The following is a 23,600-nucleotide window of genomic DNA, read 5'->3' on the forward strand; positions in this document are numbered from 1 at the left end:
CCCGTGCGTCTCTACTCCAACACCGGCGCGATCGGTCGGCTTCTTCACCGATCCGGTGGCCTCGCGCGTCGTCCGCGCGTCTATCCGTCGGTCGCCCCGACCCGGCGGCCTCGCGCGGCGTCCTTGCGTCGGCCCGCCGGTCTCCCCGACCCGGTGGCCTCGCGTCATGCGGCGGCCCTTCACCGCCGCCGTTCGCGCGACGGCCCGCCCGTCGATCTACGCCGACCGTCACCGCACTGCTCCGACCGGGACTCCTGCATCACCCCGACCCGGCGGCCTCGCGTCATGTTGCGGCCAATCATAGCCGCCCTGTCGCCCGCCGCTGCCGACTTCATCTCGAACTCCGCCGCCACCGCGCCTCCACCGAGCGGCGTCCCCGACCTCGCGCGCGATCGGATTGATCACCCGCCCGCCGCCGCGATCCGCCTCATCTACGCCGTGCGACCGACCTGGCCCGTCGGTTGCGCGCGCCTCCGCAGGCCCCGTGAAGACCGTCCCGAGTTCAGCAAGCCCCTCTATCGATCGAGCAATGGGCTGCCGTTGCGTCACCCCGTTGGGCCGCAGCACCGCCGCCCCGTGGTTCTTCTCCCAGCTGCACCGACCCGCGTCACCGTTGCGTCGCCCCTTCGGGCCATAGTACCGCGGCCCGCGGTCCACCGTCGCCCAGAGGCCGTCCGCTCCAGGTCGTCCCCGTGGCGGCACCGACCCTCGCGCCGCCACTGCGTCGCCCCGTCGGGCCGTAGCGAGCGTGGCACGCGGTCCACGCCGCCGTCCAGAGGCCGTCCCCGCGGTTGCACCGACCCGCGCTCCTCCGCTGTGCCGCCCCTTCGGGCTGTCACGCCGCGGCCCGCGGTCCCTGCCGCCGCCTCGAGGTCTTCCTGCCGTCACCCCAACCTATCTGCCGCCGCTGCGTCGCCCCTTCGGGCCGTAGCGCGGCGGCCCACGGTCCACTTTGTCGTCCACACGCGTTGACTTCCCGTGGTATGCGTCGCGCCACCTCCCTTGACGTGGGAACGCCATCATCCGCGTCGGTTTTCGTCATGCTGTCGGGTTTTTCGCCTACTACGAGCACCGCCACCGCGCTCCTAACCTAGCCGCCGCCGCCGCTCTTCTTTGGCCGCCGCCGCTACCCATGTAGCCGCTGCCGCCGCCCGTCCACCTTCTTCGTCTTCGTCCAGCACCGGCCCATCGCCAGCGTCGACGTCATCTACCCCGACCACTTCGTCTACTCCGACAACCGCAGGCGACATCAGCTCCGCTCTGATTGACGCCGCAACCGTCGTCGAGTCCTTCTCTCCTGGCCTCTCCGACTCCTCCGACATGGCGTACAACTTGTGCAGGTCCTCGTCTATGCATGCCCGGTGCTGGCAACACCGATGCGTTCCTTCGTCCATGACGTTTCCTCGGGCCTGGCAAGCCTAGTGTGGCGCTTCGTCAACTTCGTCTTCGTCCGTCTACGCATGCCCGGTGCTGGCAACACCGGTGCGTGCTTTCGTCTACAATGTTCCCCGGGCTTGGTAAACCCGCCGCGACACGTCATCAACAACGTCTTCTTCCCCGCGCACCACTACTTCGACACCACTGCGCCCATGCTAACTCGGCGCCCTCTTGCGCCCGCGGCTCCACGGCGACATCCTCGACACCGGCTCCCCAACTTGACATCGACCACGACATTCTTCGCGCAGCTACCTCGACCACGGCTACACCACCCTCGGCTCTCGGCTACATCGACAAACGGCACAAAGGGCTACCGCCTGCTTGAGCAACCTCGTTGGTTTCCACTCCAGCCACGACTCCGCGATGCGTCGACCATTACGACTGTGGGGGGTGTCCGTCAGCTTGCCTTCAGATTCTTCTCCAGTCTCACCGTCTGCGTCGCTACCGTTGTGACTGCGGAGGGGGGGTATTGAGTAACGTGATTGTATTAGGAAACATAGGTTAGACTAGGAAATATTCTGGTTTGCCTTGTACTCCAAGTAGATCATGTACTCCTATATATATGCTCACGAGGCTCAAGCAATACAACGCAAATTCCACCAATTATCTCTCTCTCTCTCTCTCTCTCTCTCTCTCTTCTAACAATCGACATCGCCAACACCCTCGACAAGGCCGCTGCCGCCGTCACAACCGAGTGACCGCTGACGTAACTCTCAGCACTGCTCATGGTCTACGTTGGTCTCTGGTTCCCTGCTATCAGCACATACTTTATCTCTATTAGTAACAATGAACAGTCTAAAATTATTGTCAGTAATGTATTTTTTAGACTAACTTATCAGTGATGGATGCAAGGTGCGATGTTGTTCGTGAGAAAACTGCGTTGGGTGATGGATGACAAGGTTGGCTTCGTGCGCCAAGGAGGCTATCTGTACCTCGTGGCCACAATAATTACTCCATCCATTCCACGTCAAAATATAGGAATTTTGTTCCATTAACTGAAGAGTTTTACCAGAACTAGGCGCTGATAACCAGCTCCAAAAACAAAGATGAGCGCTATCAAACATGTTGGAAATTTGAGCAATTTACCAAATGATTTTATTAACAAAAATACTAGATAAAGCATGACTAATATAGTAGAGATAAAATAAGTCATGCATTCTGACAGAGAGAAGGTAAATAACATCTGCATATATAAACTGTAGCCTAGCATATCTAGAGTAGACTATAGAGCTAGTTGCATGTATGGAGTAGAACCTAACACATCTAGGGCAAGTACTAGTACGAGAAACTATGACAGGACATCTAACAGAAAGAAGAAGAACACATACGTGACAGCAGCAGCAATAGTACTGGACTTGGGGTCGATGTCCTCGCCAGCCATGTCGTCGAGGAGGTTGTCGACGTTGGGGAAGTAGTCATCGGAGTCCGGGTGTCCGTGACGAAGAAGTCAGTAGTAGCGCCGGGCGCTCCCCAAACACCTTATCACCCTTCTCTCGTACAAGACTCAAAGAGGTGAGGTTTCGGAGGCCTACTGTCCCGACTCGCGGCGCACACTGCAAGCCGGGATGAGGAAGACAACAGTAGCTCAGATATTGGAACTGGTGACGAGAGGAAGGAGAAGTTCTGGTGCGTCTCTCTGAGAGGAGCGACCTCCCTTTTATAGGCGCAAGAGAAGGAGGCGAGAGGTTGCGCCGGGAGCTGAAGGAAACGCGGGAGACGAAACAAACAGCAGCCGAAAGGTGCAACGTTCGTGACGAGGCGTGGCGTGGCGGGCGGCGGAGGAGGAGCGCGCGTGGATATCCATCTTGTCCTCATGCTCATACAAGTGGGGAAAGAACCTCCCTTATAAAGAGGTCAAACTCCCTCTAAACTAGCAATGTGGGACTAAACTTTTGTTCCACCTCTTGCCTTGCACGAATGGGATGCATGGGCCTCTAGGATTTATTTGGATTTTCTAAAACTGCTATTGGGCTAGGCCCAAAATAGACAAAATTCCAGCAATCCCCCACCAGATCCCAGAGGCACACAAAATTTGTCTTTGATTCCAAAACACTATTTTATATACCGGTACTGCAGTGGAGACTGTTAAGTTGAACTTCCACCTAGAACTCTATACTACACTAGTAAGCAACTTGAACAGTGGACTGGGCCTTGAACTGCAAGTTTTCTGCGAATCTAGGTTCACATAAAGCCTTGACCGATATGTGGCTACCCTGGGTCTTCCCCGCCGGTGGAGCTTATGCGTCATACTCCGAGACCTTTCATGAGTTTACTAGAGAGAACTCTACTCTCATAGATTGCGACGTTTTGACAATCAGACTCATATAGGTGTGTTCTTCAAAAGATGTTCTACAGGACAACATCTCTGCTTAAAAGAGCCACTTAGAACATATTAAGATATACATCAACCTACCATGCAGATTAGAAGAGTATTGCATCTTCATGGAGTGGTATTGTTAATTTTAAGGATACTCTCCTCTCAGTTGACCAACAGCTTGTCTTCCATATCTAATTCACGGGATCTCCGATCACAAAGAATAGGTTACCACTGTGAACAACTCATATTGTGGGTCTCATACCCATCTCCCTCGATGCATTATCTATCACATTACGTGATAGACCCTTAGTAAAAGGATCTGCCAGATTTTTAGACGTTTGTATATAATCCAATGCAATAACTCCAGAGTTTTTCATTTTCCTGACAGACTTTAACCTTTTCTGAACGTGTCTTGATGACTTCATGTTATCCTTTGAGCTGCTCACTTTCCTGATCACAGTTTGATTGTCGCAGTTCATAAGGATACCCGGTACAGGTTTCTCAACAACCGGCAAGTCATTCAAGAGCCGACAAAGCCAATCTGCTTCGACCGTAGCTGTATCTAGTGCTGTGAGTTCTGCTTCCATTGTTGACCTTGTTAAGATGGTCTGCTTGCAAGACTTCCAAGAAACAGCGCCACCTCCATGAGTGAATACTGATACGTCTCCAACGTATTTATAATTTTTGATTGCTCCATGCTATATTATCTACTGTTTTGGACATTACTCGGCTTTATTATCCACTTTTATATTATTTTTGGGACTAACCTACTAACCGGAGGCCCAGCCCAGAATTGCTGTTTTTGCCTATTTTAGGGTTTCGAAGAAAAGGAATATCAAATGAAGTCCAAACGGAATGAAACCTTCGGGAACGTGATTTTCTTACCGAACATGATCCAGGAGATTTGGACCCTACGTCAAGAAATAAAGGAGGAGGCCACGAGGTAGGGGGCGCGCCTACCCCCCCCCCCCCCAGGCGCGCCCTCCACCCTCGTGGGCCCCCTATTGCTCCACCGACGTACTCCTTCCTCCTATATATACCTACGTACCCCCAAACGACCAGATATGGAGCCAAAACCCTAATTCCACCGCCGTAACTTTCTGTATCCACGAGATCCCATCTTGGGGCCTGTTCCAGAGCTCCGCCGGAGGGGGCAGCCATCACAGAGGGCTTCTACATCAACACCATAGCCTCTCTGATGAAGTGTGAGTAGTTCACCTTAGACCTTCGGGTCCATAGTTCGTAGCTAGATGGCTTCTTCTCTCTTTTTGGATCTCAATACAATGTTCTCCCTCCTCTTGTGGAGATCTATTCGATGTAATCTTCTTTTTGCGGTGTGTTTGTTGAGACCGATGAATTGTGGGTTTATGATCAAGATTATCTATGAACAATATTTGAATCTCCTCTGAATTCTTTTATGTATGATTGGTTATCTTTGCAAGTCGCTTCGAATTATCAGTTTGGTTTGGCCTACTAGATTGATCTTTCTTGAAATGGGAGAAGTGCTTAGCTTTGGGTTCAATCTTGCGGTGTCCTTTCCCAGTGACAGTAGGGGCAGCAAGGCACGTATTGTATTGTTGCCATCGAGGATAACAAGATGGGGTTTTTATCATATTGCATGAATTTATCCCTCTACATCATGTCATCTTGCTTAAGGCGTTACTCTGTTTTCATGAACTTAATACTCTAGATGCATGATGGATAGCGGTCGATGAGTGGAGTAATAGTAGTAGATGCAGGCAGGAGTCGGTCTACTTGTCTCGGACGTGATGCCTATATACATGATCATACCTAGATATTCTCATAACTATGCTCAATTCTGTCAATTGCTCAACAGTAATTCGTTCACCCACCGTAAAATACTTATGCTCTTGAGAGAAGCCACTAGTGAAACCTATGGCCCCCGGGTCTATCTTCATCATATTAATCTTCCAATACTTAGTTATTTCCTTTGCTTTACTTTCCTTTTATTTTACTTTGCATCTCTATCATAAAAATACCGAAAATATTATCTTATCATATCTATCAGATCTCACTCTCGTAAGTGACCGTGAAGGGATTGACAACCCCTTATCGCGTTGGTTGCGAGGAGTTATTTGTTTTGTGCAGGTACGAGGGACTCGCGCGTAGCCTCCTACTAGATTGATACCTTGGTTCTCAAAAACTGAGGGAAATACTTACGCTACTTTGCTGCATCATCCTTTCCTCTTCAAGGAAATCCAATGCAGTGCTCAAGAGGTAGCAAATACATAACCACTCGTGGTCTTTATCTCATCAGCATCTGAGATCCAGTTTGAGTCACTATACCCTTCAAGCACCTTTGGGTGCCCAGTGTAGTGAATTCCATAATTCGCAGTGCCTTTCAAATAACACAAAACTCTCTCTAGAGCTTTCCAATGCACATCTCCTGGTTTTGAAACAAACCGACTCAGTTTGCTAACAGCAAAAGAGATGTCAGGTCTTATAGCACTGGCTAAGTACATAAGCGGGCCAATAATCTGAGAATACTTCAACTGGTCTCTAGCAATTCTTTGATTCTTTTGAAGCAATAAACTAGCATCATATGGTGTTGGAGAGGGCTTGCAGTCACTATAGCCAAAGCGACTCAAGATCTTTTTCACATAGTGAGATTGAAGCAATGTGATCCCACCATCATCGTCCCTCAACAACTTGATGCTCAAAATGACATCAGCCACTCCTAAATCTTTCATCTCAAAACAGCGAGATAGAAAGTCCTTGACCTCCTTAATAACATTCAGATTTGTTCCGAAAATCAGTATGTCGTCAACATACAAGCAAAGGATAACTCCCTCGCCCCCACCATGGCGATAGTACACACATTTGTCAGCTTCGTTTACAACAAAGCCTGCAGCTGTTAAAGTTCTTTCAAACTTCTCATGCCACTATTTGGGTGCTTGCTTGAGTCCATACAAAGGCTTCAGCAACTTGCACACTTTTCTTTCCTGACCATCTAGTACAAACCCATCTGGTTGTTCCATATAAATTTCCTCGTCTAACTCTCCATTTAGGAAAGCAGTCTTAACATCCATTTGATGAACAAGAAGCCCATGCGAGGCAGCTAGTGAAAGTAGAACTCGAATAGTGGTCGGTCGAGCCACAGGTGAGTAAGTATCAAAGAAGTCTTCACCTTCCTTTTGGGTATAACCCTTAGCCATGAGCCGAGCCTTGTACTTTTCAATAGTACCATCAGGACTAAACTTCTTCTTGAATACCCATTTGCATCCTATAGGTTTGCACCCATAAGGACGATCAGTTATCTCCCAAGTTTCATTTGCCAAGATGGAATCCATCTCGTTACGAACCGCTTCCTTCCAGTAGTCAGCATCTTCAGATGCATAGGCCTCTGAAATAGAACTGGGAGTGTCATCTATGAGATACACAAGAAAATCATCACCAAAGGACTTTGCAGTCCTCTGTCTCTTGCTCCTAGTAGGAACTTCATTATTCTCCTCCATAGGACTTTCAAAGTGTTCCATCGAAATGGCAGGTTCGGTAATTGTAACTGGTTCCTGAATCGATGAACTAGGCATCTCCTGATTAGATGAGGTAGCCATATACTTCATGGGAAAGATATCATCAAAGAAAGTCACATCATTCGACTCCATGATCGTACCGACATGCATGTCAGGTACCTCAGATTTTACAACCAAGAATCTATAACCAATGCTATGAAAAGCATATCCCAGGAAAACACAATCCACGGTCTTTGGTCCAAGCTTGCGCTTCTTTGGAATTGACACATTGACTTTCGCCAAACTGTTGGGGAACATAGCAGAAATTCAAAATTTTCCTACGTGTCACCAAGATCTATCTATGGAGTCATCTAGCAACGAGGGAGGAGTGGATCTACATACCCTTGTAGATCGCGCGCGGAAGCGTTCAAGAGAACGGGGTTGATGGAGTCGTACTCGTCGTGATCCAAATCACCGATGATCCTAGCGCCGAACGGATGGCACCTCCGCGTTCAACACACGTACGGAGCAGCGACGTCTCCTCCTTCTTGATCCAGCAAAGGGGGAGGAGAGGTTGATGGAGATCCAGCAGCACGACGGCGTGGTGGTGGAAGTAGCGGGATTCCAACAGGGCTTCGCCAAGCGCTGTGGGAGGAGGGAGATGTGTCATGGGAGGGAGAGGGAGGCGCCAGGGCTTAGGTATGGTTGCCCTCCCTTCCCCCCACTATATATAGGGCCAAGGGAGAGGGGGGAGGCGCAGCCTTGGCCCTTCCTCCAAGGAAGGGTGCGGCCAGGGAGGAGTCCCTCCTCCCCAAGGCACCTTAGAGGTGCCTTCCCCCTTTAGGACTCTTCCTTTCCCTTGATTCTTGGCGCATGGGCCTCTTGGGGCTGGTGCCCTTGGCCCATATAGGCCAAGGCGCACCCCCTACAGCCCATGTGGCCCCCGGGGCAGGTGGCCCCACCCGGTGGACCCCCGGGACCCTTCCGGTGGTCCTAGTACGATACCGGTGACCCCGAAACTTGTCCCGATGGCCGAAATAGCACTTCCTATATATAATTCTTTACCTCCGGACCATTCCGGAACTCCTCGTGACATCCGGGATCTCATCCGGGACTCCGAACAACTTTCGGGTTACCGCATACTAATATCTCTATAACCCTAGCGTCACCGAACCTTAAGTGTGTAGACCCTACGGGTTCGGGAGACATGCAGACATGACCGAGATGACTCTTCGGTCAATAACCATCAGCGGGATCTGGATACCCATGTTGGCTCCCACATGTTCCACGATTATCTCATCGGATGAACCACGATGTCAAGGACTTAATCAATCCCGTATACAATTCCCTTTGTCTAGCGGTACGATACTTGCCCGAGATTCGATCGTCGGTATCCTGATACCTTGTTCAATCTCGTTACCGGCAAGTCTCTTTACTCGTTCCGTAACACATCATCCCGTGATCAACTCCTTGATCACATTGTGCACATTATGATGATGTCCTACCGAGTGGGCCCAGAGACACCTCTCCGTTTACACGGAGTGACAAATCCCAGTCTCGATTCGTGCCAACCCAACAGACACTTTCGGAGATACCTGTAGTGTACCTTTATAGCCACCCAGTTACGTTGTGACGTTTGGCACACCCAAAGCACTCCTACGGTATCCGGGAGTTGCACAATCTCATGGTCTAAGGAAATGATACTTGACATTAGAAAAGCTTTAGCATACGAACTACACGATCTTTGAGCTAAGCTTAGGATTGGGTCTTATCCATCACATCATTCTCCTAATGATGTGATCCCGTTATCAACGACATCCAATGTCCATGGTCAGGAAACCGTAACCATCTATTGATCAACGAGCTAGTCAACTAGAGGCTTACTAGGGACATGGTGTTGTCTATGTATCCACACATGTATCTGAGTTTCCTATCAATACAATTATAGCATGGATAATAAACGATTATCATGAACAAGGAAATATAATAATAACAAATTTATTATTGCCTCTAGGGCATATTTCCAACACAAACAACCCCAGGTTCATAGATAAGAGAGTTTTAATCTTTTCTTCTCCCATTCCTCGAATGGAGTTATCTCTTTATTCTTTGTGGGAACTCAGTTTAGGACATGACATGCAGTCAATATCGCCTCCCCCCACCATGACTTGGAGAGACCCGATGTGTCTAACATGGCGTTAACCAAATCTGTTAGAGTACGGTTCTTTCTTTCGGCCACCCAATTTGACTGAGGTGAATAGGGAGGCGTCCTCTCATGGATTATACCATGTTCCGCACAAAACGCATCGAATTCATTGGAAAAATACTCTCCACCACGGTCGGACCTAAGCCTCTTGATTTTTTGATCAAGTTGGTTTTCCACTTCAGCTTTATAGATCTTGAAAAAGTTCAAAGCCTCATCCTTAGATTTCAGAAGATACACACGGCAGTATCTAGTGGAGTCGTCAATTAACGTCATGAAATATTTCTTTCCACCTTTTGTCAAAACACCATTCATTTCACATAGATCTGAATGTATGAGTTCTAGTGGTGCAAGATTTCTCGTTTCTGCAGTCACATGAGACTTACGAGGTTGCTTAGCTTGCACACACACTTGACACTTGGATCCCTTGACAGTGGTGAAATTAGGGATTAAGTTCAACTTCGCTAGTCGCGACATGCAACCAAATTTAACATGACAAAGACGTGAATGCCACACATCTGATTCACTATTATTGCAAATATGATTAACAACTTTATTGCAAACGTCTGATAAGGATAAATGAAACAGGCCTCCTGACTCATAGCCTTTACCAACAAAGGTTTCATACTTGGATATTACAAATTTATTCGACTCAAAGGCAAGCTTGTATCCATCTCTACATAGAAGAGATCCGCTAACAAGATTTTTATTGACGGAGGGGACATAATGCACGTTCTTTAGCCGCACGATCTTCCCTGAAGTAAACTTCAGATCGACCGTGCCAACACCACGAACAGAAGCACTTGAACCATTGCCCATCAGCACAGTTGAAGTCCCTGTGGTCTGATAAGACAAAAACATGAAAATATCACTGCATACATGCACATTAGCACCCGTGTCAATCAACCAATTAGGAGAATGATATACTGAAAGAATAGTGAGAAATATACCATACCCAACATCCTTCATGTCAATTCTCCAATGACAACATTAGCGGTCTTGCCGCCTTTCCCAGGATGACGCTTGTCATAGCGATTAGGGCAACTAGGAGCCCAATGATCAGGATCCCCACACACATGACAAACACCTTTCTTCTTGTCATTCTTCTTCTTGAAGTTCGTCTGTTGCACAGCCTTGTTCTTCCCATCAAACTTTGCTTTACCATCAAGCTTGCCCTTGTTCTTGAACTTGTGGGGCTAGAAGTTCTTCTTCTATACCAAATTGGCACTAGATCCTCCCTCAATACCTCGAGCACGTGTGTCCTTTGCTCTCGCCTTTTCTTCCACATCAAGAGTGCCAATGAGATTCGAAACGGAAAACTCCTACCTCTTATGCTTTAGTAAGGTAGCAAAGTTCCTCCATGAAGGAGGAAGCTTAGTGATGATACCTCCGGCAACAAACTTGTCCGGTAGCATACAATTGAAGTGCTCAAGTTCTCTAGCAAATGACTGTATCTCATGAGCTTGCTAAACCACGGAGCGCTCTTCAGTCATCTTGTAATCATAGAATTGCTTCATGATGTACAACTCAGTGCCTGCATCCGAGACCCCAAACTTGGCCCCGAGTGCATCCCACATATCTTTTCCATTATCAATTGACGCATAAGCATCAACTATGTTCTCACCAAGAACACACAAGAGAGTAGCCTTAAACAGAGTATCCATTTTCTGAAAAGCTTGTTCCTGTTGGGCATCAAGTTCCCCTTCAGGCTTGCCAAGCATGGTGTCATAGCAACTCATGGTTTGAAACCATAAGACTGCTCTCACGCGCCACCTCTTATAGTAGATACCGTCAAACATAGGAGGTCTCATGGAAGCAGCAAAACCACTTGGGGTAAATTGCCTATAATAAGGTTTTTGGATTGTTGGAAATTTGAGCAATTTACCAAATGATTTTATTAACAAAAATACTAGATAAAGCATGACTAATATAGTAGAGATAAAACAAGTCATGCATTTTGACAGAGAGAAGGTAAATAACATCTGCATATATGAACTGTAGCCTAGCATATCTAGAGCAGACTGTAGAGCTAGTTGCATGTATGGAGTAAAACCTAACACATCTAGGGCAAGTACTAGTATGAGAAACTGTGACAGGACATCTAACAGAAAGAAGAAGAACACATACGTGACAGAAGCAGCAGTAGTACTGGACTTGGGGTCGATGTCCTCGCCAGCCATGTCCTCGAGGAGGTTGTCGACGTCGGGGAAGTAGTCGTCGGAGTCCGGGGTGTCCGTGACGAAGAAGTCAGTAGTCGCGCTGGGCGCTCCCCAAAAACCTTATCACCCTTCTCCCGTACATGACTCAAAGAGGTGAGGTTTCGGAGGCCTACTGTCCCGACTCGCGGTGCACGCTGCAAGCCGGGATGAGGAAGACAACAGTAGCTCGGAGATTGGAACCGGTGAAGAGAGGAAGGAGAAGTTCTGGTGCATCTCTCTGAGAGGAGCGACCTCCCTTTTATAGGCGCAAGAGAAGGAGGCGAGAGGCTACGCCGGGAGCTGAAGGGAACGCGGGAGACGAAATGAATAGACAGCAGCCGAAGGGTGCCGCGTTTGTATTCAATATCCACTGCAGCAAAAACTTTCCAGCTCCCGAGTGACCTTTCGTATACCTGTAGTGCGTGGCAAAAATTTAGACATCGGCTCGGCTCATTGATAACCCACAAGTATAGGGGATCGCATTAGTTTTTGAGGGTAGAGTATTCAACCCAAATTTATTGACACAAGGGGAGCCAAAGAATATTCTCAAGTATTAGCAGCTGAGTTGTCAATTCAACCACACCTAGAAACTTAATATCTGCAGCAAAGTGTTTAGTAGCAAAGTAATATGATGTAGTGATAACGGTAACAAAAGGTAATAGTAGTAAAAGTAATGTTTTTGGTATTTTGTAGTGATGATAACAATAGCAACGGAAAAGTAAATAAGTGGAGAACAATATATGGAAAGCTCGTAGGCAATGGATCGGTGATGGAGAATTATGACGGATGCAGTTCATCATGTAATAGTCATAACCTAGGGTGACACAGAACTAGCTCCAGTTCGTCAATGTAATGTAGGCATGTATTCCGAATATAGTCATACGTGCTTATGGAAAAGAACTTGCATAACATCTTTTGTCCTACCCTCCCGTGGGAGCGGGGTCCTTACGGAAACTAAGGGATATTAAGACCTCCTTTTAATAGAGAACCAGAACAAAGCATTAACACATAGTGAATACATGAACTCCTCAAACTACGGTCATCACCGATAAGTATCCCGATTATTGTCACTTCGGGGTTAACGGATCATAACACATAATAGGTAACTATAGACTTGCAAGATAGGATCAAGAACACTCATATATTGATGAAAACATAATAGGTTCAGATCAGAAATCATGGCACTCGGGCCCTAGTGACAAGCATTAAGCATAGCAAAGTCATAGCAACATCAATGACAGAACATAGTGGACGCTAGGGATCAAACCCTAACAAAACTAACTCGATTACATGATAGATCCCATCCAACCCATCACCGTCCAGCAAGCCTACGATGGAATTACTCACGCATGACGGTGAGGATCATGAAATTGGTGATGGAGGATGGTTGATGATGACGATGGCGACGGATTCCCCTCTCCGGAGCCCCGAACGGACTCCAGATCAGCCCTCCCGAGGGGTTTTAGGGCTTGGCGGCGGCTCCGTATCGTAAAATGCAATGATTTCTTCTCTCTGATTTTTTTCTCCCCGAAACACAATATATGGAGTTGGAGTTGGAGTCGGAGAGGCAACAGGGGGCCCACGAAGTAGGGGGGCACGCCCCCCACCCTCATGGAGAGGTGGTGGGCCCCTGGCCTTCATCTTTTGCAGGTATTTTTTATATTTTCTGAAAAGTTGCTCCGTGAAGTATCAGGTCATTCCGAGAACGTTTGTTTCTGCACATAAATAACACCATGGTAATTCTGCTGAAAACAACGTCAGTACGGGTTAGTTCCATTCAAATCATGCAAGTTAGAGTCCAAAATAAGGGCAAAAGTATTTGGAAAAGTAGATACGACGGAGACGTATCACTCATTCCCGCAACCCGTGGCGCGGTGCGGCGGGCGGCGGAGGAGGAGCACGCATGGATATCCCTCTTGTCCTCATGCTCATACAAGTGGGGAAAGAACCTCCCTTATAAAGAGGTCCAACTCCCTCTAAACTAGCAATGTGGGACTAAACTTTTGTTCCACCTCTTGCCTTGCACGAATGGGCTGCGTGGGCCTCTAGGGTTTATTAGGAATTTCTAAAACTGCTATTGGGCTAGGCCCAAAATAGACAAAATTCCAGCAATCCCCCACCAAATCCCAAAGGCACACAAAATTTGCCTTTGGTTCCAAAATATTGTTTTATATACTGGTACTACAGTGGAGACTGTTAAGTTGAACTTCCACCTAGAACTCTATGCTACACTAGTAAGCAACTTGAACAGTGGACTAGGCCTTGAACTGCAAGTTTTCTGCGAATCTAGCTTCACATAAAGCCTTGACCGATACGTGGCTACCGTGGGTCTTCCCCGTGGGTGGAGCTTATGCGTCACACTCCGAGACCTTTCATGAGTTTACTAGAGAGAACCCTACTCTCATAGATTGCGACGTTTTGACAATCAGACTCATATAGGTGTGTTCTTCAAAAGATGTTCTGCAGGACAACATTTTTGCTTAAAAGAGCCACTTAGAACACATTAAGATATACATCAACCTGCCATGCAGATTAGAAGAGTATTGCATCTTCATGGAGTGATATTGTTAATTTTAAGGATACTCTCCTCTCAGTTGACCAACAGCTTGTCTTCCACATCTAATTCACGGGATCTCCGATCACAATGAATAGGTTACCACTATGAACAACTCATATTGCGGTTATCAAGCAATATGTCAAAGATATTTTCCTTAACATGATTGGTTATCAAGCATAACACAACAATTTACAATTAATTCACATATACTCCCTCTGTAAACTAATATAAGAGCGTTTAGATCACTAATTTTACGGAGGGAGTACCTCTGTATTTAAACATTTCATATAGCTTGACAATAATCAAAAGGCCGACATAGCTTGACAAGACTATACAATAGATGACAGAGCGACATGGAAAACTCACATACACAAGGTCCATGTATCTATTCAAAAAGATAGCATCTTCGATGCGGGAAGGAAGGACCAAGCAACAGTAATCTCCACCTTAGAGCCACCATCAAGGTTACCTGTTTTTTTTACTTATGTTGCATTTTTGGGGTGTGAAGAGGACATCATAAGTAGCCATCTCAGCAGGGTGTGAAGGTGAATAGGTCTTTATGATAAATTTCAACTTTCCTCTTAATTCCACAGAAACCACACACCGTATTAGATCAAGGTGACCATTTCTAGCCATTGGCATTCTTCCATCTCGTGACTCAAGCAGCACAACTTCCGTAGATGCATGGGAGCCCAGTGATATCTTCATAACCATGACAAGGTAGTGAAGAGCAGACAATTCTTCCGCCATGTGGAAAAGGAGATGACCCTTCGTGGGCTTTAATTACTGCACTCAGGATAGTGGCCTGGACTGACTCTTGAAGTCTCTCACAGCATAGCTCCACTGTGCATAAGGGGCTGCTGACAAGGAAACTTCCATGTTGCTCGGCAATATAAAGGTAGAATGTACTGATCAGTGCTCTATCCTCAGATTTTGTTTTGTCCTTTACTTTTAGTTGGATTTCAATGTAAACAGTATCCGTCGACACAATTGCACGTACCGGCCCAGTCAATTGCAAAAAAGGATCCTGCGAGAATCATCATTTGCCATTAACTGATTATTAACAATGACGCAGGCAACAAACAAGAGAGTATATAAGACAATAAAGCAACATGTGTACTTGTGAGGATTTGGCAGTCATTCCATGTACGAAGGAGGAGAGGGTTGCGATGACGGTCTGCAGCGTCTCGGACTGCTACCACTCCATACACCTCCAGTGAATGCCCAAGTTCTTCTCTGCAGAGACTTTGATGGAGTTAATCTGCAAGGTGCTCCCTACAACAGCGTCAACAGGGATGCGGCCTGGCGTGCAATGTGTATATTGCATGGGGCTCAATAATGCTGCACAGATCCAATCGAAGCATGCGTTATAGATCTACCATGAAGTAACTAAGACTCCTTTTGCGATCCATTCAAGAAAAATAAAACAGTAACAATCTGGCAACATACTTCAGAGTAAATTCCTGCTCTTATAGGAGGAATCGGCCTGCTTTAGGCATGCAGTAAATGAAGAAGAAACCTAGCTAAGATTGTTACTCACTCAGATGTTCGTAACGCTGTAGTCAGTGCCCATGCTGTAGATGAAGAAGAAACCCATCCTGTAGTCAGTGCCCCATGTCCGTTCCCAGAAGAGACGGTAAGCAGCGAATGACTTGTCCATCTCCGCGGAAGATTTCGCTCCGTCTCCTCCCGCGACACCTTCCCTCTCCCCCTCCATGGCGGATAAGAAGGATTCCGATTTCAACTCGACGAGCGTTGATTTCACTTTGGAGTCAAGACCTGGGTCCAACCGCCGGAGCATGGTGATACACTCAGAGACCCGTTTCAGCTTGGCGATGCGGTGCACGTACGGCTCAGAAGTAAACATGGTCATGGTCTTAACTAGATCCTTCTTCTCCGCCGAGAACGATCTCAGTATTTCGCGCATCTCGAGCCACAGCTCGTCGATCCGCTTGCAGCACAGCTCTAACCTGAAGGCAAAGCTTAGCGCTACCGCTGCCTCCTTGCTCGTCCTTTCTGCTTCGAGCACCGAAGCGACGTCGCCGACGTCTTCTTGGAACTTCGACAGTATGCCAAGGATGAATTCTCCATCTCAACGTCCTCGCCAGTGTTAACCGGGACGTGTGCTTGACCCGGGACGTGTCTGATCCGGCACGCGGCAACGAGTTGTGCGAGTCGTTTTGGTCAACCTAGGTTCGAGGGCACGGCCCGCGGACGCCACCGCACGGTATCTCCGACCGCTCCCCTCCCCGCTCGCCGCCGGGTCCTGCCGCCTGCATACGCCGACACCGCCCCATCCCTCCCTACCTCGCCTTCGCTTGGCCCTGCCTGGCCGCCGGTTGGTTCTGGGGAATCCTGGATGGAAAGATCTGGGCCGACGGTGAGATGGCGACGGAGGTAAGGGGGGAAGGGAAGCATGTTCATGTTGAGCCAGGAAGTGTGCGCTGCCGCGAAGCTCACGGAGGAAAGTATCAGCCAGATCCAGGTCCTGGAGAAGAAGATGATTAAGGTGGGACGCCGCGGGTCCGCAAGTCACAAGGATCTGCTACAGTTGCAAGATGATATGATCCAGGTGTCGCGAAGGATCTTAAGTCGGGCCGATTCTCTGCTCCGGTGGAGCTTCCATGCGATCCAGCCCCCGATCAGCGATGAAAGTGAGATGAGCCTCCCTGCGACCCAGCGCCAGATTGGAGATGATGGTGACAAGGAAACGGAGGAGCATTTCAAGGAGCTGCTGGTTACTATCTCCATATCCATAGCCGGGTCAGCCAGAAACATGTCTGCGGTGGAGGCAGACACCATGGCGCCGAGGTTCGGCTTAAAACTGAACTCGCTCTTGTGGCTGATCGATGAGCTGTGGGATGACATGCGCCAACTAGTCTCCACAGAGACGAAATTCCTAGCAACATGCATATTTACTCGTGAGCCCTTCGTGCACTATATCTCCACATTGCAGTTGATCATGGCAGTTTTCGACTGGCTCGGTAGATGGGTACCGAATTTTACTATAAAATTGCTATCCATACGCGAAGATGAGGACATGGAGTGGGAGGAGGATGAGGATGAGGAGAAGGAGATGGAGATGATTGAGGAGAGCAACTTCGCTAACTACATTAGTCGCTGGGAACGCACGTGCAGTAACGGCTGCAGCTTCGAAGACACGAGTGAGCAAACATGTATGGATATGTGTGCTTATACATATTAATGTGTACATCTGCTTGAATGGATTATTTAGTTAGTTCATGTTAGATTAACAACATACTTCACTCGCCTGCATGCAGCATTGTTGAGCCCCATGCTCTTTACACACTGCATACCAGGCCACGTCCCATTGGATGCTGGTTGCCGGAGGACCATGCAAATGTACTCCATTAAAGTTGCAAAAGTGAAATGCCACAACTGGCCACTGAAGGTGTACGGCGTGGTTGCCGCCCGAGATGTTGTGGACAATCGTCGCAACATTCTCTTCTTTCGCACTAGGGATGACTACCAACTCCTCACGGAGCATGTAAGTGGGTAGCTTCCTTTTCTTCTTTTTTCTTATTGTGTGCATCTGCATCTGGTAGAAACTAGGGTTCTATCCGGTCTAGGGCATAGCCTGTAAGGGAAGGAGGGAGGAGGAGATTGCGCGGCGGCCGGCGGCTGGGGGCCGTCCTTGCGGCTGGTGCGACGGCGGCTGACACAAGAGGCGGCTAGGGTTTAGGTCTCCCGGCTCCCTAAGGGAAGCCGAGCAAATATTGATTGCTTCTTACTTGATTAGATTGATACATCTCCTCTCCTTATATAGAGAGGTTTACTTGACTCCTAAGCAAACGATCCTAATACGATAAGATAATTGGGCTAAGCCCCTAATAATGATTAAGATACTTGGGCCATAACCCACTTGGCTAAGCCCCTAATATGCTGGTCATAACACTTCTCCCCGCCTGCACAAACAGCTCGTCCTCGAGCTGTAAGGTGGGGAAGCGCTTGCTGAACTCCTCGAGGTGATCAACCAGCGTCAAACACCTTCGTGACAGCTGGGGCGGCAAGGTCGGCGGCGACGACGTCCTCCGGAATGTAGTCTGCAACCTCCAGGTAGAAGAGTCGTGGGCAGGCGTGGCCGGGCGTGTAGGGCTCGTCGCAGTTGAAGCACAACCCTTGGCGGCGACGCTCGAGTAGCTCGACCGAGGTGAGCCGGCGGAACGGGCACGCCGCGGTCGCGGCGAGGGGTGCCGCGGAAGCCTGAGCAGGCCGAACCTGAGCGGGATCTGGCCAGGGTAGCGACCCAGTGGCCCGGGACGGTGACTCCTGCTGGACGGCCACCGCGCGGCGCTCGAACGCACGGGCGTAGTACATGGCCGTTTGGAGATCCTGGGGTCCCCGAAGCTCCACGTCCACGCGAATGTGATCCGGAAGTCCACCGACAAAGAGGTCGGCCCGCTGCTGCGCCGTCACGCCGAACGCGTGGCATGCCAGGGCCTGGAAACGTTCGGCGAAGTCCTGAACCGTGGAGGTGAAGGGAAGGCGGCCTAGCTCTGCCAGGCGGCTCCCGCGGATCGGGGGCCCAAAATGAAGGAGGCAGAGCTCGCGGAAGCGCTCCCAAGGGGGCATGCTGCCCTCGTCCTGCTCAAGGGCGTAGTACCAGGTCTGTGCCGCGCCACGGAGGTGGTAAGAGGCGAGCCAGGTGCGCTCCGAGGCGAGGGTGCGCTGCCCGCGAAAGAACTGGTCGCACTGGTTGAGCCAGTTGAGGGGGTCCTTCGTGCCGTCATAGGTGGCGAAGTCGATCTTGGCGAACCGCGGCGGTGTCTGGGTCGGAGTGCCATGTTGAGCTGGCTCGGAGGTGCGGAGCAGCGAGGCGGGTGGCGCCTGGTCGGAGTACTCCGGGTAGGGACCCGCGGAGCCGGATGGCCCGCCGAACTGCGGAAACGGGGTCGGCTGCTCTGGAACCGTGGTGTAGACTGGCGATGGAGAAGACCCAGCCGCCCAAGCTGGTAGTGGCGACGGGGAGGGCGGGAACCGGACTTGGTGTATCGGCAGGCCGGCCGGTGACGGCAGTCCAGAGCTGGGCAGAGGTGGTGCCTGGAGTTGCAGCGGTCGCTGCCCGTGGGGAAAATAGCATGCCCGCTGCCCGTGGGGGAAACCGCATGCCCAAGATCCCCGGCGCAGCGGATGAGATCGAGGTCCTTTGCGCAGCGAAGGGCAACTTGGAGGAGCGGCAGCTGCAGACCACGCATCTCCTGCACACGCCGACGCGCTAGGAGGCCGCGCGCAGTAGCCTGCAGCCTCACCGCCGCCGACAGGTGGCGGGTAGCGATCCAAGACGGAAGCGGTGACGGCGACGGCGGGGACTGGACTTGGTGGAGCGGGACTCCCGCCGGCGCGGTCGATGCGGGGCCGGAGCTAACCGGCAGTGGCTGCGGCAGCGACTGCGGCGGTGGCGCATCGGGCAGCGGCAACGGCTGCTGCGGCGGAGCGCCGGGCGCGGCGGAGGCCGGCAGGAGCGGCAGCTTCCAGTGCAGCCAGGGCTGGGCGGTGGTGGCGATGGATGGCAGCTGCAGTGGCCCGGCGAGCGCAGCGAAGGCCGCCTGATGCGGCGGCTGCCACGACAGCCAGGACGGGGCGATGGATGGCAGCTGCAGCGGCTGCTGCAGCAGCCCGGCGAGCGCTGCGGGGGCCGCTTGGTGCAGCGGCTGCCACGGCAGCCACGGCGGCGCGGTGGCGGTGATGGGCGGCGCAGCCGGGTGCGGCCCATAGGACCCGGCCAAGAACAGGTGGATCTCCTGGACCGCCTGTGTTAGGTCCCGCAGCGCCCCGGACACCTTCGAGGTGAGGACGACAGGGGCGGGCGCGACGGAGGATCCCGGCGCGGGCAGGAGCGGGGCGACGGTCGTGACCGGCAGCGGAAGAGACGGGTTGGGCAGCGGTGAAGACATGATCGAACCGAAGCTAACTGATACCAAATTGTTAGAAATTAGGGTTCTATCCGGTCTAGGACGTAGCTTGTAAGGGAAGGAGGGAGGAGGGAGGAGGAGATTGCGCGGCGGCCGGCGGCTGCGCGCCGTCCTTGCGGCTGGTGCGACGGCGGCGGACGCAAGAGGCGGCTAGGGTTTAGGTCTCCCGGCTCCCTAAGGGAAGCCGAGCAAATATTGATTGCTTCTTACTTGATTAGATTGATACATCTCCTCTCCTTATATAGAGAGGTTTACTTGATTCCTAAGCAAACTATCCTAATACGATAAGATAATTGGGCTAAGCCCCTAATAATGATTAAGATACTTGGGCCATAACTCACTTGGCTAAGCCCCTAATATGCTGGTCATAACAGCATCCTTGTTGATTAGTTCATGTTGAATGGTGATGTTTGCAGGATCCGTTTTTGCACTTGACTAGCCCGTCTCGTGCAATTATCTCTATGGACACCGTCAACATTGAAATCCAACTAAAACTAAAGGGCACAACAAAGTCTGAAAATAGAGCACTGATCAGTAAAGCCTTCTTTTATAATGGTGATGTTGGTGATACTTTTTCTACGCGTCACCTCAGTGGCCACTTTTGCACAATAGAGTTGTGCTGTGCGCATCTTGAACGATCACTCCAAGCCACCATCCTTAGTATCCGTGTTCAAGAGGGCTCACTGCCTTCTGAAAATGGCATCCGGGTTGTTTGTTCCTCACTACCTTGTGAGAGCCCATCTGAGCATGTTTTGTTGTTTGGTTCAAAAGGTGGAACAATTCCCGTGGGTGAAGGGGGCTATCTGGATCTGTCAAGGCAAGTTGCTTCGGTAAAAAGAGAAGGAAGGCTAGAAATTCTCATGGATATCTTGGAACAATCTGGTTGCACAAGTCATTATTTTGCCTTCACACCGGAATCCAGCAACGTAAGTCAAAAAGAATTTAACCTTGGTGACTGTAAATTGGAGATTACTGTTGCTTGGTCCCTCCTTATTGATGACCAGCTGCCTATCTTGATGATGGGGTATATAGAGCCTTACTCACCAAGTCCGCATATCCCTTTCATGGAGCTTGGAGAATGAACTTGTTGTCTGGTATTCAGTGTTGCGTAGCCGTAGCAAGTGCCTATTTTGTTGTTCAGCTACTTAACTGTAATTTGTATGCTGGCATTCCTGGCTTACTCGTGCAGCATCTTATTTCCGGATCATATGCCGATTTGCCTAATGCTCTGATTAAGAGAAGCCAGTCTGTGTATTCGTCACTTGTTTGGATTTGATATCCGGAAATTGTTCATTCTTGCAAAGCAAAGATGGAAGCAAACGTGCGCTCTAAGTGCCATGGGTAACTTCTTTGTGAATTTGATTTCTAGTATATGTAGCTGCTGATAACTTTCCTATGTGTTTTGTACGTCCTCGTGATGTACACATACGTTTGAATCTGTATATGTGGTACTGCACTGGGAAAAACGAAATCGACTATGGTCCAGTACTGGACAATGGATGGAACAATTGAACGAGAGGACAGAGCCAGCAAAAAGCAGTTCAGCAATGGAGTGCTGCATGCAGAGGCTTCTAGTGGGGAATTGCATCTTTGCCATCTTGGTGCATGACTTGATTTAAAAAACTAAAAGTCAAGCATATTTTGTATCACATCAACTTTGTTTGTGTCATTTCTGTGTTCGATCATGTCAATATATAGAGAGGACTCCAGGGCTATTTCTCGCCCGCTGCAAGACGTAACTCGGTGTCACCTCTAGGCATGAAGGAGTGGGCTAACCTAGTACTGTCGCGCCTCTGGCTCGTTTCTTCTTCTTTTTTCTCTATGTTTTCTTATCCGGCTTTGTGTTTCTTCGTATCATCACTGGTTTTCTTTGGTTATTTGGTCTTTCTGTGTCTCTTCACTAGTTTCTTTGGGTTTTTTTTTTCAACACGTGTCTATAAAAATACACATTGTGCATTTTTTATATACATGTGGGAACTATTTTTGATAAACGTTGAGCATTTTTCAAATACATGATATAGTTTTTTATTTCAGATACTTGTTTTGATTATCTTTTTGAATACATGTTAAATATTTATCAAATACACATTGAACTTTTTTTGAATGCCATGAAACATATTTTTTATACCACACGGACATTTTTTTGCATTGTATACTTTTTAATTGTTACAAACATTTTTCTTGAAACATATGAATATTTTTGTTAATTATCACATACATTTTTACGAGTGGTACTTAAACATTTTCATACTACGTGAACATTTGCTTAAATTGTGTAGACATTTTATAATAAGGCCACTCTTTTGAAACATGTGAAGATTTTTTTTAAATGTCACGTACATTTTTTGAATGTTACAAAAAAAATTGGCTCTGTGTCAAGAAACATTTTTACATTGTATAAGCATTTTTGGAAAATGCCACGTACATTTTTTTTTGAAATGTATGAACATTTTTAAAATGTGTACATATTTTTAATGCTATCAACATGTTTTTAAATTACACGGACAAAAACGCTGAAATGTGTTAGCATATTTTCAATTCGTGTTTTTCTTTCTTTTTAGACATAATTTGGATTTTGGAAAACATGTACCGAGAATATTTTTGAAAATATGATCACCCATGTTCTCAAATTCTAGAGTTGCGGCAGCATCGTCACCCTCATCCTCGACGATCATGTTGTGCATGATCAAACAACATGTCATCACCTTCCACAAGGTCTTCGGATGCCATTATTTAGCAGATCCACGAACAATTGCAAAATGGGCCTGCAGAACTCCAAATGCCCTCTCGACATCATTTCTAGTTGTCTCTTGTCTTTGGGCAAAGTGAGCATTTTTCTAGCCAACTGGGTTAGAGGTGGTGCTAACAAAGGTAGCCCACGAAAGGTAGATACTGTCAACCACATAGTCGCCCACGTTGTACTCATGTCCATTGCCAGTATAGTGAAAGGAGGACCTTTTTCTTCGGTTAGCCTCGCAAACAACAGCGATAGCTGCAGCACATTTTGAGGTCATTATGAGACCCGGACATGCAAAAGAGGGCATGCCAAATCCAAAGATCATATGGCACTACTTCAAGAATGATGGTGGGCTTCTTAACATGACCCTAATATTGTCCGTGTAAAGCCTTCTGGCAGTTTTTCCACTTCCAATGCATTCAATTGAGAGATCCAAACAAATATGGCCACCCTCTTGCTTCTGAGATTGCCAAGAGCCTCTCAGTGTCTGCCACAGCTGGTTCTCTCAGGAACTGAGGCCCGAACACCTCGACCATGGTAGTTGCAAACCTGACCGTGGCATCTCCGCATGTGCTCTCAGACAGCCATGGGTACTCGTCCCACGAATCAGTGGTCGTGCCATATGCAAGCATCTAGAGTGCGGCCATGCACTTCTGGTAACCAGAGAAGCAAACCGTTCCCACAGCGTCCTTCTTCAAGAAGAAGTAGTCATCATAGGACCGGACGCCATGGTACAATCGATCGA

At 48.9% G+C, this 23,600-nt stretch overlaps 2 protein-coding genes and 1 pseudogene across 2 annotated transcripts; 1 reads left to right on the forward strand and 2 right to left on the reverse strand.

The window, feature by feature from the left end:
• Positions 1-14,650: 14,650 nt before the first annotated feature.
• Positions 14,651-16,112, reverse strand: LOC125532969 (uncharacterized; annotated as a pseudogene).
• A 489-nt stretch (positions 16,113-16,601) lies between these two features.
• On the forward strand, positions 16,602-21,200 carry LOC147991943 (uncharacterized). Its single transcript, XM_087538879.1, has 3 exons — positions 16,602-17,349; positions 17,467-17,693; positions 20,535-21,200. The coding sequence occupies exons 1-3, from the start codon at positions 16,602-16,604 to the stop codon at positions 21,198-21,200; spliced, it is 1,641 nt and encodes a 546-aa protein (XP_087395005.1).
• LOC147991944 (uncharacterized) lies at positions 17,951-19,089 on the reverse strand. The gene has a single exon (XM_087539303.1). The coding sequence runs from the start codon at positions 18,776-18,778 to the stop codon at positions 18,176-18,178; it is 603 nt and encodes a 200-aa protein (XP_087395429.1). The 5' UTR covers positions 18,779-19,089; the 3' UTR covers positions 17,951-18,175.
• Positions 21,201-23,600: the final 2,400 nt, after the last annotated feature.

This window comes from Triticum urartu, chromosome 1A, assembly GCF_056163025.1.
Source record: "Triticum urartu cultivar PI428250 chromosome 1A, HENAU_Tu73, whole genome shotgun sequence".
Taxonomy (NCBI): domain Eukaryota; kingdom Viridiplantae; phylum Streptophyta; class Magnoliopsida; order Poales; family Poaceae; genus Triticum; species Triticum urartu.